Genomic DNA, 14564 nt, shown 5'->3' with positions numbered 1-14564 from the left:
TTCTACTTTCTGATTGGTTGTTTTTGTCTAGCAGAGCAACTTCTACAGAAGGACAACTGAACGAATTCCAGAATAGCTATAAGAGTGCTACACCCTGGAAGCCACTTACAAACTCCACAGGTGAGAAAATTGGATTCATACAGTCAATGTTTTTGTCAACCACTTTTTTATTTAACATTTGCACTCACTGTTCCTGATAAGACCACTTTGCAATCATTGCCCTGAATAACATGACATAATATGGAAAACACCAGGGAGGAAGACTGGAGCTTATTGCAGAAGATTCATTTCCTAAAAGCAATATGGTTAGTATGCCAGAAAGGCAAGAGATAGGGAAAACGACAAATATAATTTAGAAACAAAAAAGTGACAGTAAAGCTAGTTCTTCCTTCCTTCCTTCCTCTCTCCCCCGCCCCCTACACATATGTACACTCCAGAATGCAGAAAGGAAAAAAACTTCAAAAACAAATTCTAAGAATCCTGGAATGGAAAATTGTTAAAGAAAGAGTGCATGCCTACTCCATACTGCAAAGAAAGGAGCCCCTGCTTGCATTCTTAGGGAATAGTCACAGCATCGTGGATCCAACTTCTGCCTTGTTTGGTTGAGTTTTTCCTGAATTTTAAGCAAAGAAATAATTAAAGCAGCCAATAATATTGCTTCATTCTAATTTATTTGTACTAAATCCACATTAATGCTGGGGCTGCATTTTTCATTCCTGAAAAGCCACCAATGCTGAGTACCGCATGTCGGTGAGTATGTTGAAACCCTAGATGGGCTGAGTACATACTTGGCTTTATGTGGAGGTGGTATTTGATTTCTCATATGGGCTCTTGTTGCCATTCCTGGGATGGGTGAGTGACAAGTCAAGGATAACACAGGCTTTGGTGCAAAGAAGTAGGGAGACTAGTCCCAGGTTAAGCTCTTTTTTCCATTTTCCAGGTTATTTTGAAGCTGGTCCTCAGATAATATTCGCCAAATCTAGATCTTTATCCAGCCGATCCACTGCCATTGCCATTGTTGTAGGGCAAAGAAAGAAAAGGACAGTGCAGGGAGGGCCACCTTAAGGTAATAGCAGACACTTCTGTGCTCTCCAGCCATTCTTCTTCTGCATTAACAGCAATTACACTAACCATAGTAAAGAACAGTTGGTAGGATAAAGGAAGTAAAAGAGGCAGACCTGTTGAAAGTAAAAAAAAAAAGCCATTCTAGAAGGCTGCAGCAATCTGTTATGTCTGCCAGTGTCTTGTAATAAAGAAATATTTTATGGGTCATTACACTGGGTTTTGAACTAAGCACCCACTGCAGCATAGAAAGTTGCAAACTAATGGCTGCGCTGTATAATCTGTGCATTGCTGAAGTGACCACCTGTCCTTCAGTTGGAGCAAGGAGGTATTTTATGCAGAAGGACATGAGAGCCAAAGATACTCTGATAAATGACAGAACTGCTTACTATATATTTTTGATCTCTGATTATGCAACAAGATCTTCAGGGCATTGGGCACTGCTGAAAGTAACATCTGTCAAGCACCCGTCAGTGCAAAATTGAGAATTAATCCAAGTTCTTAAGATTTATGGCTCAGTAAGGTTCAACAAGGATTCTCATCAGCTAAAAATAGACTTACCTCTAGAGGACATTCAAAATGTTACTGACCCAGTTGTCAGTACTACTGATCTCTTCTGGGTTCCATTTATTTCAATAGATTCTCAGCATAGTTGAAAGTAGTATTATAAATTAATCTAGTATTATGGTGCCATATCCGTGGAACAGGCTGTTTTGCTGCCCTCCCCTTGCTTTTATATCTTGAGACCTTTTTTCTGTTCCTTTACGCCAAACAAACTAATGAGTATTTACAATCAAATCAAACCCTTCTGAGACTTTCTAGGCAGGCAATAACCTACAGGTCTTAAGGTAATTTATTCAGCTTATTCATCCACCTTTTGTTGCTTGGTATTCAGTTTTAAGAATGGTATTACTGGTTCAGATGTCAGAATAGCTGTGCCTACAAGGGGTGTGTGGGTGGGTGTATCTCGCAGCTTTGATATTCACAGTTGGCTAGAAAAGCAGGAGATACGGGAACAGAACACTGAAGATATTCTACAACTTGCAACAGGACCAAAGACACATTTAATATTTATCCAACCTATTTAAATTTAATTAAATCATCAATCACAAAGTTTCAGATTGACTCCAAAAGCTGATTGAAGTGAAGGAATTACACAGTCCTGGGCAATGGCAATGGGCATCTATCTGCATTTGTACTTTTTAAAAGGAATTCCTTATTTTGCCAGATACAAAGATAAGTCAAATTTAGTAAGCTGCAGGTGACAAAGGGTTGAATTTCTGCATCCAATTCTTTGGCAGCAATTACTTTTCTGACTGAGATCAAGTGAGTTGCATCACTTGTTCTTATGAGAAAGGACATCTCCCTAAGTGCTGGTATGCCTCTCTCAGACATCAGGTAAGACAAATAGACACTCTGACTATTGGCAGACCTCCAGCAGAGAAAAGAATGGAAATAAAAACAGGAGTATCTGGAAACAAGAAACCCTTCATTTTCTGTCTGTCACTGATTCCCTTCCCCCACCATAGTAATTCCATTAATCCGAGTCCTAATTTTCATTCTGTCAGGTTCTGGCAGTTAAAGTTACTTTATTAGAGATCCATCAGTATCAGCATACACAGACAAGGGCATTGGCGGAAGTGATGTGTAAAGGTTTGGAGGGATTAGTTATAGAGCAAGTTCCCGCCTGTAGGATTTGGACGGTTAGGATTCTGGTGTGAAAGAGCCAGGAAGGGGTGGGAAGTTGGTTTTGAGATAGGAGCAAAGGAGAACTGGAGGAGAGAAGCAAAAATGAAGTCATTTCAGTTCCCAGGCGCAAGCTGGCTCTCAAAGACACTTTCTCCAGCAGCTGCAAAAACGAAAGTAGGCACTTGTAAGATAAGCAACTCCCAGCCAAACAGGCCCCTGATAGGCAACTTCATATACTCTCAGAGGACCAGTACAGAGCGCAGAATACAGAAACATACTCATGGCAGATATGTAGACAGACATATATGACACATTCCTCCAATCTGTATCCTCCTTCTGATGAGTGATTGCAGAAGTAGTCTGTGATCTGAAAGATAACTTCCAATAACACCTCAAGTGACCTCAGCCTTCCCTTGTTTTGGCTGCATGGGTGTGAAATACCTCAATGGACAAGGAAGTTACCTCTGAATACATCTCTCTGCCCCAGTACGAAAAAAATAAAGTTAGGATTATGATACCTTGCTTTCAGTGATTCTTAGAGGCATCTGAGAAAAGTTCAGTGGGCTGCTTGAAATGTCAGTGCCCTCATTTTGCATGCAAACAGTTGGTTATCTGATAGAGCCACATCCTGGTCAGCTGCTTCTGTTGATGTTCTGAGAGCCTTTTAGTGGTAAGGAGAGGATTAGCAGGAAATGCAATCTGTCCGTGTCACGGGAATACCGAAAGAAGCATGACAATGCATTGAAGAAGAGATGATGCCTTGGGATACAGAGTATTTGATTTCCCATCTGTTCCTTCACATTATCTTTCTAAATCCATCCATTATCTTTATAAGTACCAAGGCCTTCTCCAGGCTCCTCCCCTCTTTGAATATCCTCCTTGTGAATTTGGGGAATGGCTAGAGGATGTGGAAGGACCATTGCATTTTTGGTAATGACCTGGGTTTGGGTAGCCACAGATGACCATTCCTCCCTCCCTGCCCCATCATCACCTGAAGTCTGAGTGAGAAAGTCTGAGTGAGAAAGGCAGGCTATAAATAAAGTCAATAAATTAGTAAATTAAAAATGTAGGAACTGTTATCAGTTCAAACGAAAATAGGTTTGTTCAGGTACTAAAAAAAATTAAAAGAATGAAGATTGAGATGTATACTTCTATGAAAGAAAATGTATAGGATAATCCACCGAAGGCAAAACCCACAACAGAAGATCAAACAGTTATCTAAATAGTTATATCTGTAGCTCCAATGGGACTCTCCAGAATTCTTGGCTAACTGACGGTATTACCGGATTTTATGGCCCTAGGATTTGGGAGAAGGGCTTGACTGAGATAGAGCAAAGAAATGATAGTTATTAGCGATGACTGAAATAGATAGACCTGTGCCTAACTACATAATGTGGAGGAGGAGCAGATGATTGGCTAGGGAGCAAATAATTTGATTGGGCAAAGTTAGTACAACTTTTTGAGGCATTACTATTAGCATTGGTGAAAAAAACCCATACTGGAATTAACATCAGGAAGGAACACAAAACTAAGAGCTACTAGCAGTTTTTACCACTTCAGCAGACTAGCTATTGAGAAATGTGTCCAGATTTAGTACAGGTCTTCTGAAATTAACAATTCTTTCTCACTGTAATTGTTTGTTAAAGTTTTCAGTGAGACATTGCAATCCCAGAAAATTTTAAAGCTACTTTTTGAGGGCAGCATTCCTCGAAAGTCCTTCCTGAAGGAATTGCACAATGACAAACCAGACAGCCACCTCCTGAAGGCTGGTGATCACATCAAACAAGTAGTGGACAGTAACTCTTAATCCTCAGCATATGAGAATGTCCAGTCTGCCTTTAGTACCTTAAATCAGCCTGTCTGTTTTATGAGAGGAAGAAGATGTTTCCTGTTATCTGCTGGATGCATGCTAACTAAAACAATGGCGGCTGAGTATTTCTCCTGTATGGGAAGCTGTATGAGATGCTGGAGTGAGAGAAAAAGCAGCACTTCAAACTAGCTCCCTGAGCTGAGAATAGCACTACATCTTGTGCAGAATGAGGTGGTAGAATTCTAGGCTGCACCACTGTTTTGTAATGTTCTTTCCCAGTGTTAAAAAAAAACCCTCCCCACATGAAAAAATGTCTCTAGCATATCAGAGGTAGACCCTGACCAGGATAGCCCAGTTTAGCCTGATCTTGTCAGATATCAGGAGCTAAGCATGGTCGGCTTTAGTTAATAATTGGATGAGAGACCTCCAGTGAAGACCAGGATTGCAGAGGCAGGCAATGGCAAACCACCTCTGTAGGTCTTTTGCCATAAAAACCTTGTCAGGGATTGCTGTAAGTCAGCTATGACTTGAGGGCACTCTCCACTCCATATCAGAGGTAGATTTTTGGTGTAGTTCTCTTGCTTATGTGTTAGCTTACTGCATGCAGAGAACTTCTTACATCAGTAGGAGTATCCAAACCTTTCTTTCCACCTGTATTTTCAGGCAGTAATCTGGAAATATAGCACCGCAACCAGATGAGGCAGTAAACATGATTTCAATTGGGGCCATGCAATGGGAGGGAGGACTAACTCTTCCCCTCCACCCATACAATTTTCCCAACCTCAAACAGCTCTTTTGTGGGGGGGAGGGGTAGCATTTGAAAATAGGAAAATGGTGCAAAGGGAATTTCTTTCATTTTGATAGCCTGCTTTTCTCACAACAGCCCTCTGAGAAAGGTTAGACTGAGAGTGATCAGCCCAAGGTCACCCCATTGAGCTTCCATAGCAGAGTGGGGATTTGAACCTGGGTTTTCCAGATCCTAGTCCTGCCACTGTCACACACTGGATCTCTCTCTCTCTCTCTCTCTCTCTCTCTCTCTCTCTCTCTCTCTCTCTCTCTCTCTCTCTCTCTCTCTCACACACACACACACACACACACACACACACACACACACACACACACACTGCTCTTTAGCTGTAATAAACTCCTTGGCGATCCCTAAATGGATCTTTCAGTCTCTTGCCTAGTTTGATTCTTAGCCTGCCACGTCTTTCTCTGTAAGGTATAGGTTAGCACTTAGAATTTAGATCTTGACAACACATTGCACAAATCAAGTGGGATGTCAGTGTCACCATGTGGAAACCAGGCTCTGAATGTCGAGAATTTTGGAGGCCCTTCATGAATGGGTGGGGATTCTATTGCCACTGGCTGCCTTTCTCCATCTTCTGCGTATCTATGCTGTTTTTACATGCCAGAGCTTGGCCTACACAAGGCTACTTTTCACATGATGAGTATAACATAGAGGCAGGATCATAGTGGTTTCTTTGACAACAAATAAGAAAGTTTGTTGTTTAAAAGAAATTGTATCCTACAGGTTCCCGACCTAGAGTTTCCAGTTGAGTCAGGAGGCTAACATGTTTGATGTTATTGAAAGTTACAAAGGGATCTATGAGTTATCAAGAGGGTTTTAGGGTGGTGCTGTGCCTCTCATTTGTGTGTAGATCTGAGTACATGTATTTATCACATGTTGTCTTTGTGACTTTGAGGAGTATGCCAATGAAGCTTCCAATGTAGGATGTGGCCCTGGGCTCAGGAAAATCAGGAACTCTCAAAATTTATGAATGGAATAGGTCTGTTGTGGGACAAAGGTACTCTGATAAGCAAAATTATTATAAAGTCACAAGATACAACAGACATACTTTCCCTCAAGAAAAATAGGGACCCTGTAGGTTCTCAGGTTATCTACTTCCATAGCATTCTTTGCACACAGATGTTATAGATGCTTTTTTGTATATCTGTATTAAACTAATGTAAGACTAAGCATGCAATTGTGTTAGGAAGGCAAAGCATATATTGGGTTACTAATGCAAGTGTTGGGACCAAAATATAAACACAGTCTGTCTTAGGTTACAGTATAGATGGTTCTTTTTAGTAGTATAAATGTGAGTGGTGTGAGAATGCGTGTAATATGAAAATTCACCTTCAAAAGTAGACAACTTTGTACTAAGTTAACTTCCCAAGATTTCTGTTGAATGGCCCAGTTTTCAAGTTTTAAAAAAAATATTATTATAGTTCTACTGAATTCCACAGGACTTGCTTGCAAATAATTTCTTTACAGTCAAGACCTAGACATAATTCCAAATCCCACATGCTTGTGTGATGCTTGGCTCTTAAAGAGAGCAAATATGTTTATGTAAATCGCTCCTAATATTTTTAACAACTCAAAGCTTAGAAAATGTTACTTAAGGCAAAAATAACAGTTTTAACAAAACTGATTTCCTAAATACACGGCATATTTTGTCCCACAGTTTATCCATAGAACCCATTATGGTTCCTAGGAAATTGGGGTGGGTAGGTTGATAAACAGATGGAGTACACACATATACATACATTTGAGGAAGAAATTTCTGCAAAAACTATACTCAGAAAGCAGTGGGTAAAGATTTTAATCTTCCAGGACATTCCATTGTTGTCCTAAGAGTGGCAATTCTACAGAGAGGCTTCAAAAAAAGACTAAAAGACTAGATTGCGGAACTAGAATTTATTCACAAGTTCAAGAATGTGGCCCCACAAGGGTTCAGTAGGGACATAGGATTATCATCTCATTTCAGATGCTAATTTCCCACCTCTATGCATCCTAGTTTTAATCAAGATGATTATATTTTGCATTATATATCTGCATTATATATCTGCATCCTGACTCCAGCATGCCATTCTTTGCAACACCTCTCACCTTTTGACTTAGATATAAGGGCTTGTCGTGTCCTTCCAGGGTGCTGCTGAGCTTTGGGCTGTGCACGCCCTCTTGGCACACTTCAGGTGTGGCCAGGGTTGGTGTACGCTCCTGCATGGGGGGAGGAGGGGGTATAAATCACCCTCAAACCCTCTCATCCTCCATTGGAGCTGCCCTGGCTACCTCTCTTCCCTCTCTTTGGACTCCTTTCCATGCCTCTCCCAGTCTTCTCCCTGCCTCCTCGCCCTTTGCTCCTAAACACTCCACCCCACCTTTCCTGGAGGGCCCACTTTTATAGGGCCATTCTAGAGGGGTTCCTGCCCTTTCCTCCAGCCTTAGCCCTATCAGGTGGCTTTCTTCCTTCCCTGAGGTGAATGCTTGTACAGCTGGCCTGTCGGGGCGACTCTGGGGCGTTCCTCCCCTGCCCTGGTGCCTTCCCTCAGAGCAGGGCTGGCTGGGCCGCTCCAGCTGACTCATCTTGCCCCCCCTCCATTGGGCTGGACACCCTGGCTTCCTGGATGCACGATACCCCCACGGGGCCCTGGCCTGGAGTGCATAGGCCACTGGATGCCTGGGCCACCGCCTCGCGCTTGCTGTGGCAGAGGGAAGGGGCTTGCCCCATCAGGAGAGTGCCTAGCTGCATGGGGCAGTGCCTGGTGGCCTGGGCTTCATGGGGTGTGCTTGGTTCCGACCCTCTTCACCTGCTGTCAAGACCCCTCTCCCAGCTGCCGCCGCAGCCCCTCTTGTTGGTGGTATGCTGTTTAGTGTGGCTGTGGCGGCAGTGTTGTGCTCTGGGCTCCAGCAAGCTCTGCAGGGTGCACTCGGCTCTGGCCCTCATCGCCCGCCATCAAGCCCTCTCTCCCAGCTGTCGCTGTAGCCTCTGCTGCCGACATTGAACTGGCTCCTGCTCCATGCACCTGCTGTGGTCATGTGGCTTCCTCTGCCTCCCTCCTGGTTCTGGCCGTGTGCCCATTGGTGCCATCTTCAGGCTCTCCAGGCACCACCTGCTCTGGGGGCAGTGAGTCTTGGGGCAGCCTCAGTGAGTCTGGGGGGGCAGGGCGGGGTGCCCATCCCCAGATAGGGCTAACCTATATATATATAAAGACAAGTGTCCTGACTGACTCATCATTGCCCAGCCCAAACGCCTGGACCTAGAAACATGAAATTTGTGGAGAACATTCATTTCACGATGTAGACAGCCACTAAGAAGAGATTATAAGAAATTCGCCCCCTTAGGGGGTAAAAAGGAGTAAAATGTTTTTTCCCAAAGGGATACAGCTTCCCTGTGTGGCTGGCAGGCTGCTACCTGCTTGCACCCTTGCCCACTGCCACCTCGGCCACTCTTCCCTGATTGGGCCAGCCTTTCAAGGTCATTTGCATATGCGGCATGATTGATCCTCACCCCCCCCTGACATTCTGAACAGTATGCAGTTGCTGTTGGGAGTCATTGAATGTGTCCTGAGGTAAAATGCACCTCTCAGTCCTCCCTTAAAAGTTCACTAGGGCTGCCAATCTCCCTGTGGGCCTGGCTTTCCTGTATGGCTGGCAGGCTTCTGTTTGTTTGCACTCCCCTCTCTCTGATTAGTCAGCTGTGGAACTCTGTGTTCTGAGGTCAAAATCAGGTCAAGGAAACTGCAGACAATTGAAGAAAGGCGGTAACTGGATTTAAAGTAGTTAAATACTATAGTGAAGCACGGGTATAAAGCTAGTAACATAATAATAACATTCGATTTATATACTGCCCTTCAGGACAACTTAATGCCCACTCAGAGCAATTTACAACATATGTCATTATCATCTCCACAATAATCACCCTGTGAGGTGGATGGGTCTGAGAGAGCTCCTAGATGCTGTGACTGACCCAAGGTCACACAGCTGGCTACAAGTGGAGGAGTGGGGAATCAAACCCGGTTCTCCAGATTAGAGTCCCACGCTCTTAACCACTTCATCAAACTGGCTCCCATTCTATTTGTATCTAATGAAGTGAAAGTGTCCTGTGTATGTGTATACCCTGGAAGTGAAAGTGTATACCCTGGAAAATTGTATTGGTCTCTAAAGTGCTACTGGACTCAAATTTTGTTCTGCAAACTAACACAGCTACCCACCTATATATATGCAGAGTCAAAAGGCCCTATGCTGCAGCTAAGAAAAGAAGTGACTCAGCAAGGCAGAGTTTGTTTTTTAAAAAAAGATGAAGGGATTGTTTATGACATTGCCAACTGCTTAAATAGACTGAGGAGCTGTAATAGATGCAATTGCATACAGGAGTATTTGTCATGCTGGTTTAGTATATTCTTCCCCATTTAGGGCATTGCTGGGTATCTTCTTTCCACAGTGTTGGTTGGATGTTGTGCATCTATTTTGGAGCAAGGTTATTGTGCTACAAGAACCGGCAGGTGTGTCTGTCCTTGGGACTTTCTGCGGAAAGGCAACTATGTGACTGCAAAGCCTATGTTCATCTCTGCCAGCCGTATAGACTAGTAGGTTCTATGCTTCAGTCTGGACAGCAGGGATCAGAAGTGCTGTAAGAATAATTTCTAAGGCCTGACACTACAGCTGTCTGGAAATATCCTGCAGGTGTCATGATTAAGTTGTGGGTGTGTCAATGGAAATGCCTGCATCCGTACACACTTCTTTGAAATTGTTCACTGGCTTTTCTCTTGTGTTTTTTTTTCCAGCTCCTGATTGCACTTACTTTAAATAACAGACAAATCACCAGTTTAGCGCTTCAGCATGTAAGAAGGAGATGAAGTCATCATGACTGTTCACCGTTCCATATGTCCAGCCACACTCAGATCGGCAGCAATGCCTATTGCACACTCCAGAATTTCCCTCAGGACAGGAGAGCAACTGAGTTCCGTGGACCTGGCGCTGGAACTCTTGAAACTTTCTACTTAAGCTTCAGGGCTTCCTTTGTATCCTCTTATCCCATCTCCTTCCACTAGCCAGCCCTCCAATTGTGGTTGTGTCTCAGTGCAAGAGAGAAGGTTTGTCGGATTACTGTGTCTGTATTGTGTGTCCCAGGATCCAAGTCTCTTCATCCTCTTGGTTATTTCAGCTCACTCTGAGAACAGTAAAGGTTTCTTACCAGCTAGTGGGCAAAGTTAATACCATAAGGCCATCAGTGACATGAGAGAATTAGAGTGCTGACTGACAAGAGACACTTGTATTGGCTGCTATCTTGAATTTTGGCAGGAAGCCATAGAAATGCTCAATCTCAATAAAGTCATTCATTTTGTTTATCTTATCATTTACATTTATTTAACTGGGTAAACTTTTTCCAATCAGCTCAGATTTAATTTTATTTCATTAGGAGGTTCTATGTGTCTGTGTTTAAATTTATGCTTAATTATGTAGCTTTTCCTCCTGCTTATTTACATTTTGTAAGCTGCTGTTCTAAACATTGTATTTTCAAGACCCAGCCTGATTCTAGGGACTGTAGCAACTGGATACGGAGTGTGACTAGGTTTTCAGAGTGAGCCTATAATTCTGTGGCATTTTTAGCATACTAAAAGGGTTATACTTACTTTCTTTGAGGTAGATTAGGCTGAGAGTGACTTGTAAAACCACAAAATACTCCTTAATCACTGAGCAGGAATTTATCTTTATTCTTTTAAACCCAAACCACACGGTCTGTCCATTGTACCATACTTTCCAGTGACAACCATATGCCTTATTACAGGTTGCTCAGTGTTGTGACTTACTAGTTCAGAAACTGCCCTTTTCACCACAGAAGTTCACAGAAAAAGCCTCAGCCTGCATTACAGTCCACACACCAGGGGGAAAATCTTGTTATTGCTGTAGACTATTTGCCACGAGTGTGAGAGCTATATGCTGCCTCTGCACATGGGGGCCCCTGACTCAGTGCTTTCTTCGAATGAATGTGAGAAGCAGCTCTTTAAGGTTGCTTCCTTAATTGTGGCATAGCAAAGCAGCCGCTGCTGCTGTGGTCCATCAGTATTCTTCCTGCCTGTGCTGCAGTACCCTCACCAGTTGTGCTTTCTAAAATCGATATTGTGTAGATCAGAAGCAAATGGCTGCAGTCAGTTCTGTGACCAGGCACTTGCACTGCAGCTAGCACTATCCCTGAGGTTGTATGAATAATGAAGACTTTGGATTTTAAACTCTGCCCCGAAGTGCATATCCAGGAAATCTGAACAATGCAGGCTAAATTGTGCTACTGTGTCATGGTGGTGCTACTAGCTGGAGCTACTAGCTTCCCTATCTCTGACTGCCACATCTGTGCCTTAGGGCTAAACGAAGGGATGACAAACACATCCCACTACCAGCAGCTTCTTTCAGAGGGAGGTGATTTTCAGCAGAGAGGTGCAAAATTGTGTACACTTTATCTACTCTTCCACTGCAACGGCCCTGCCCCTGCTGCCTTTTCCTGCACAGGAATCCTAAAGGGGGAAAGAAGCTACTGGAATTTGGGGAGGGAGTGAGGAAGGAGAGAGGTGATATGAAAAAACTGGGGAAGGAAAGCTCCCCCTCTCTTATTACTCTGTTGAAAATCATCCCCTCCTGGCAGTGCTTTTCAACAAAGAAGGAGCTATGGCTTTTTTTATGTGCAATTATGTGCAAGAAGTAGTTGGCCATAAGGTTGGCCCCTTTTTCCTAGACAGAGATGAATGCTGCTAGATGTAGCTATTCTTCCTGAGGCACTGGAAGGGAAAGAGGTTGGACAAGTGCTTGATTTTCTTTCTTAAGTAGAAAAATCCCATACAATACCCGGAATTCTAGAATAATATTTGTTGAGCATCTTGAGAAAAGACTGAACAGAATGATAACAAATTTTGCTGCGGGTCAAAGTATTTGAGTGGTGACTGTTGTTTTTTAAAAAATAATGGGAAATGTTGGCATGGTCTAGCTGTGCTCTGAAGTAAAACTGCAACCACACCATATGGAAATCAAAGTGCAGATCAGCTTGCAATAACAAACTACCTTGGTGGGGAAAATGGCATTGACCCCAACAGCTTACACTACTCTACATAACAACTTATATCCTGTTAAGATAACTCAAATATACAATATCTATTGTTTTTAAGAAGGCTCAAACTCAAAAGAGGAAAGATACAAAGAACTGTGAAGCACAAGCATACAAATCAGTGGTTTGTTCTCATGTCTTATTGCAGCACTAGTTCTATCATTTGAAAAGGAGATCCTGTTAGTGGAGGGATTACAAAATTTCACGTTGTCCACTCACGAGTTAAAATATATGGTTAAAAACTCAGAATGGAATTATTTGTTTCCTCAGAAAATAATTGTAGGTCAAGGAGACCCAAAAAGAAATGAGAAGGCTGACAAGCAATGAGTGGGAAGTACCCTCTTATCTGTGCCTGAGTTCCCCTGTCACAGGCGCTCAGCCAAAAGAGCTGGAATGATGGATTGACACCAGTCCAGCTGCTGTATCTGGAGTTCCTCATGCCTCATAAAAATGCTTGAAATTACAAATTTTAGCAGCCTGTTAGGTGATGAGCAGCAACAGTCTTATGCTGCAGAAAGGCCTGGCTGGGATTTGATTGAAGGGTTAGCAGAGATGAGGGCATGGCAAGCTGTCAAGATAGCAAACAAGCACCGAGCAAGCACTCCATATATCTAGACTGCGGGGAAGTGTTGAAACAGTGCACCTAATTCCCAGAATTAGAATCTCAATGATGTTGTCAGAGCTAGGGCCAAATCTGCTGGAATGTTCCCCCCATAGAAATCCACATGGATTTTTGCAGCACCATCTGCTCCTTTTCTTCTTCCAAAATTACATGAACATTTTTATTTGGACCAAAATCATTTCCCCATGTATATTCCTTTGTGAGTGATAGTTCATGGGAAAAAGGATGTTACACCAGAATTTATGCTGGCTAACACTGGTATGGGAGGCAACATTCCTCTTAGCGTTGTATCAGCAGAAGCAATTGCAATTGGATTGTTTTGAGAGGGGGTTGCCTACTGTATCTGTGCAACATCACATCAAATGCTGTAACCTGCCATGGGATTTTGTGGCAGTGATCATCAGATAGGGTAGTCCTGGAAACCTTCAAGCTCCCTTTTAAGCTGAAGAGAGCTGTTGGCTGAAGGAAGTTTCCAGTTTCATTTTACTTTTATCAATTTTTAGTTATATCCTGCTTTTATCCTTAGTGGGGACCCCTGAAGTCTGACCTACAACCCAAAGTCTTAGAACATTTGTAACATTTCAAGCTCCGTAAGCAGAGGCCGGTCCCAGTCCCCCAGTGTGTCTTGTACCTTTCAGAGTTGCATAGGAGGGAAAACTCTGGTGGGTGAAGCTGTAATGGGAAATCCCTCCCTGATGATCTCTTTCCTACAAAGCACCCTGTTAAATATAGATCTTGCAGGTTCTGTACCGAAATTCCTTAAAGGATCACACAGGGCAAGATATGCTGGCAGAAGAAGGCAAACTGGGCTGGGTCATTCTAGTCACAGCTCCTCAGAGAAGCCAGCAAATTCCTCATGGAATTTGAGAGGCAGAGAAGCAGGGTAGTTGGTTTGCCCCCTTGGTTACTACCTTCTGCTGTAGCTCAGTGGTAGAGCACATGCAGGTCAGAGGTTCAATCACTGGCATTGCCTGTTAAAAAGATTTTGGGTAGTACTGCATGTGACTGGTAGGTATTCTGTTTTGGCCATTTGGGGCCCAAAAGGGCCCGAAATGGCCAGGCTCAGGCCGCTGCCAGGCGGGAGAGGGTTCCCCCGTCTCCCATGCAGCAGCGGTGCATTCCAGGCTGATTTGGGTCTGAATCGGGCCCCCTGTGGAGTGTGGGAGCACTCCTGGGGCAGCCATGGCCTGCATGATGATGTTACTTCTTGTGATGTCATCATGCGGTCCCAGGAGCACACGCATGTGCATGGTACCCAGTGAGTTCCACCACCTCTTCTCAGAAAAAAAGCCCAAAAGTATATACCATTTTAGGCCCTTACCTGAGACATTAGAAAATGCTTCCAGTCACAATAAGACAGTGCTGGGATAGATGGACTTGATCTAAAGCAGCTTCACAGATAGATTCTCACAATCATCCTAGAATGTCGGAATGCAGCTGTTGTAAATGTTTTCATCTCATGGATGAAATCAGTCCTTCAGTAGGCGCTCCACAAGGAAGG

General features: G+C 43.4%; 1 protein-coding gene across 6 annotated transcripts in view; it reads left to right on the top strand.

Annotated features, from left to right (window-relative positions):
• TTLL5 (tubulin tyrosine ligase like 5) overlaps window positions 1-10701 on the top strand; it is a 198074-nt gene extending 187373 nt beyond the window's left edge. For 4 of the 6 annotated variants that reach the window (XM_054970990.1, XM_054970992.1, XM_054970993.1 and 1 more), the window contains exons 33-34: window positions 32-120; window positions 10133-10701. In XM_054970990.1, the coding sequence (XP_054826965.1) occupies window positions 32-120; window positions 10133-10158 (115 nt within the window). In that variant the 3' untranslated portion in view covers window positions 10159-10701. The remainder of the gene's footprint in view (window positions 1-31; window positions 121-10132) is intronic. The other 2 variants (XM_054970995.1, XM_054970991.1) reach the window with 1 other exon arrangement.
• The last annotated feature ends 3863 nt before the right edge of the window (window positions 10702-14564 follow it).

Source organism: Eublepharis macularius, chromosome 2 (genome assembly GCF_028583425.1).
Source record: "Eublepharis macularius isolate TG4126 chromosome 2, MPM_Emac_v1.0, whole genome shotgun sequence".
NCBI classification, from domain to species: domain Eukaryota; kingdom Metazoa; phylum Chordata; class Lepidosauria; order Squamata; family Eublepharidae; genus Eublepharis; species Eublepharis macularius.
The sequence above is the reverse complement of the archived record's forward strand: the minus strand, read 5'-3'. Positions and strand labels throughout refer to the sequence as shown.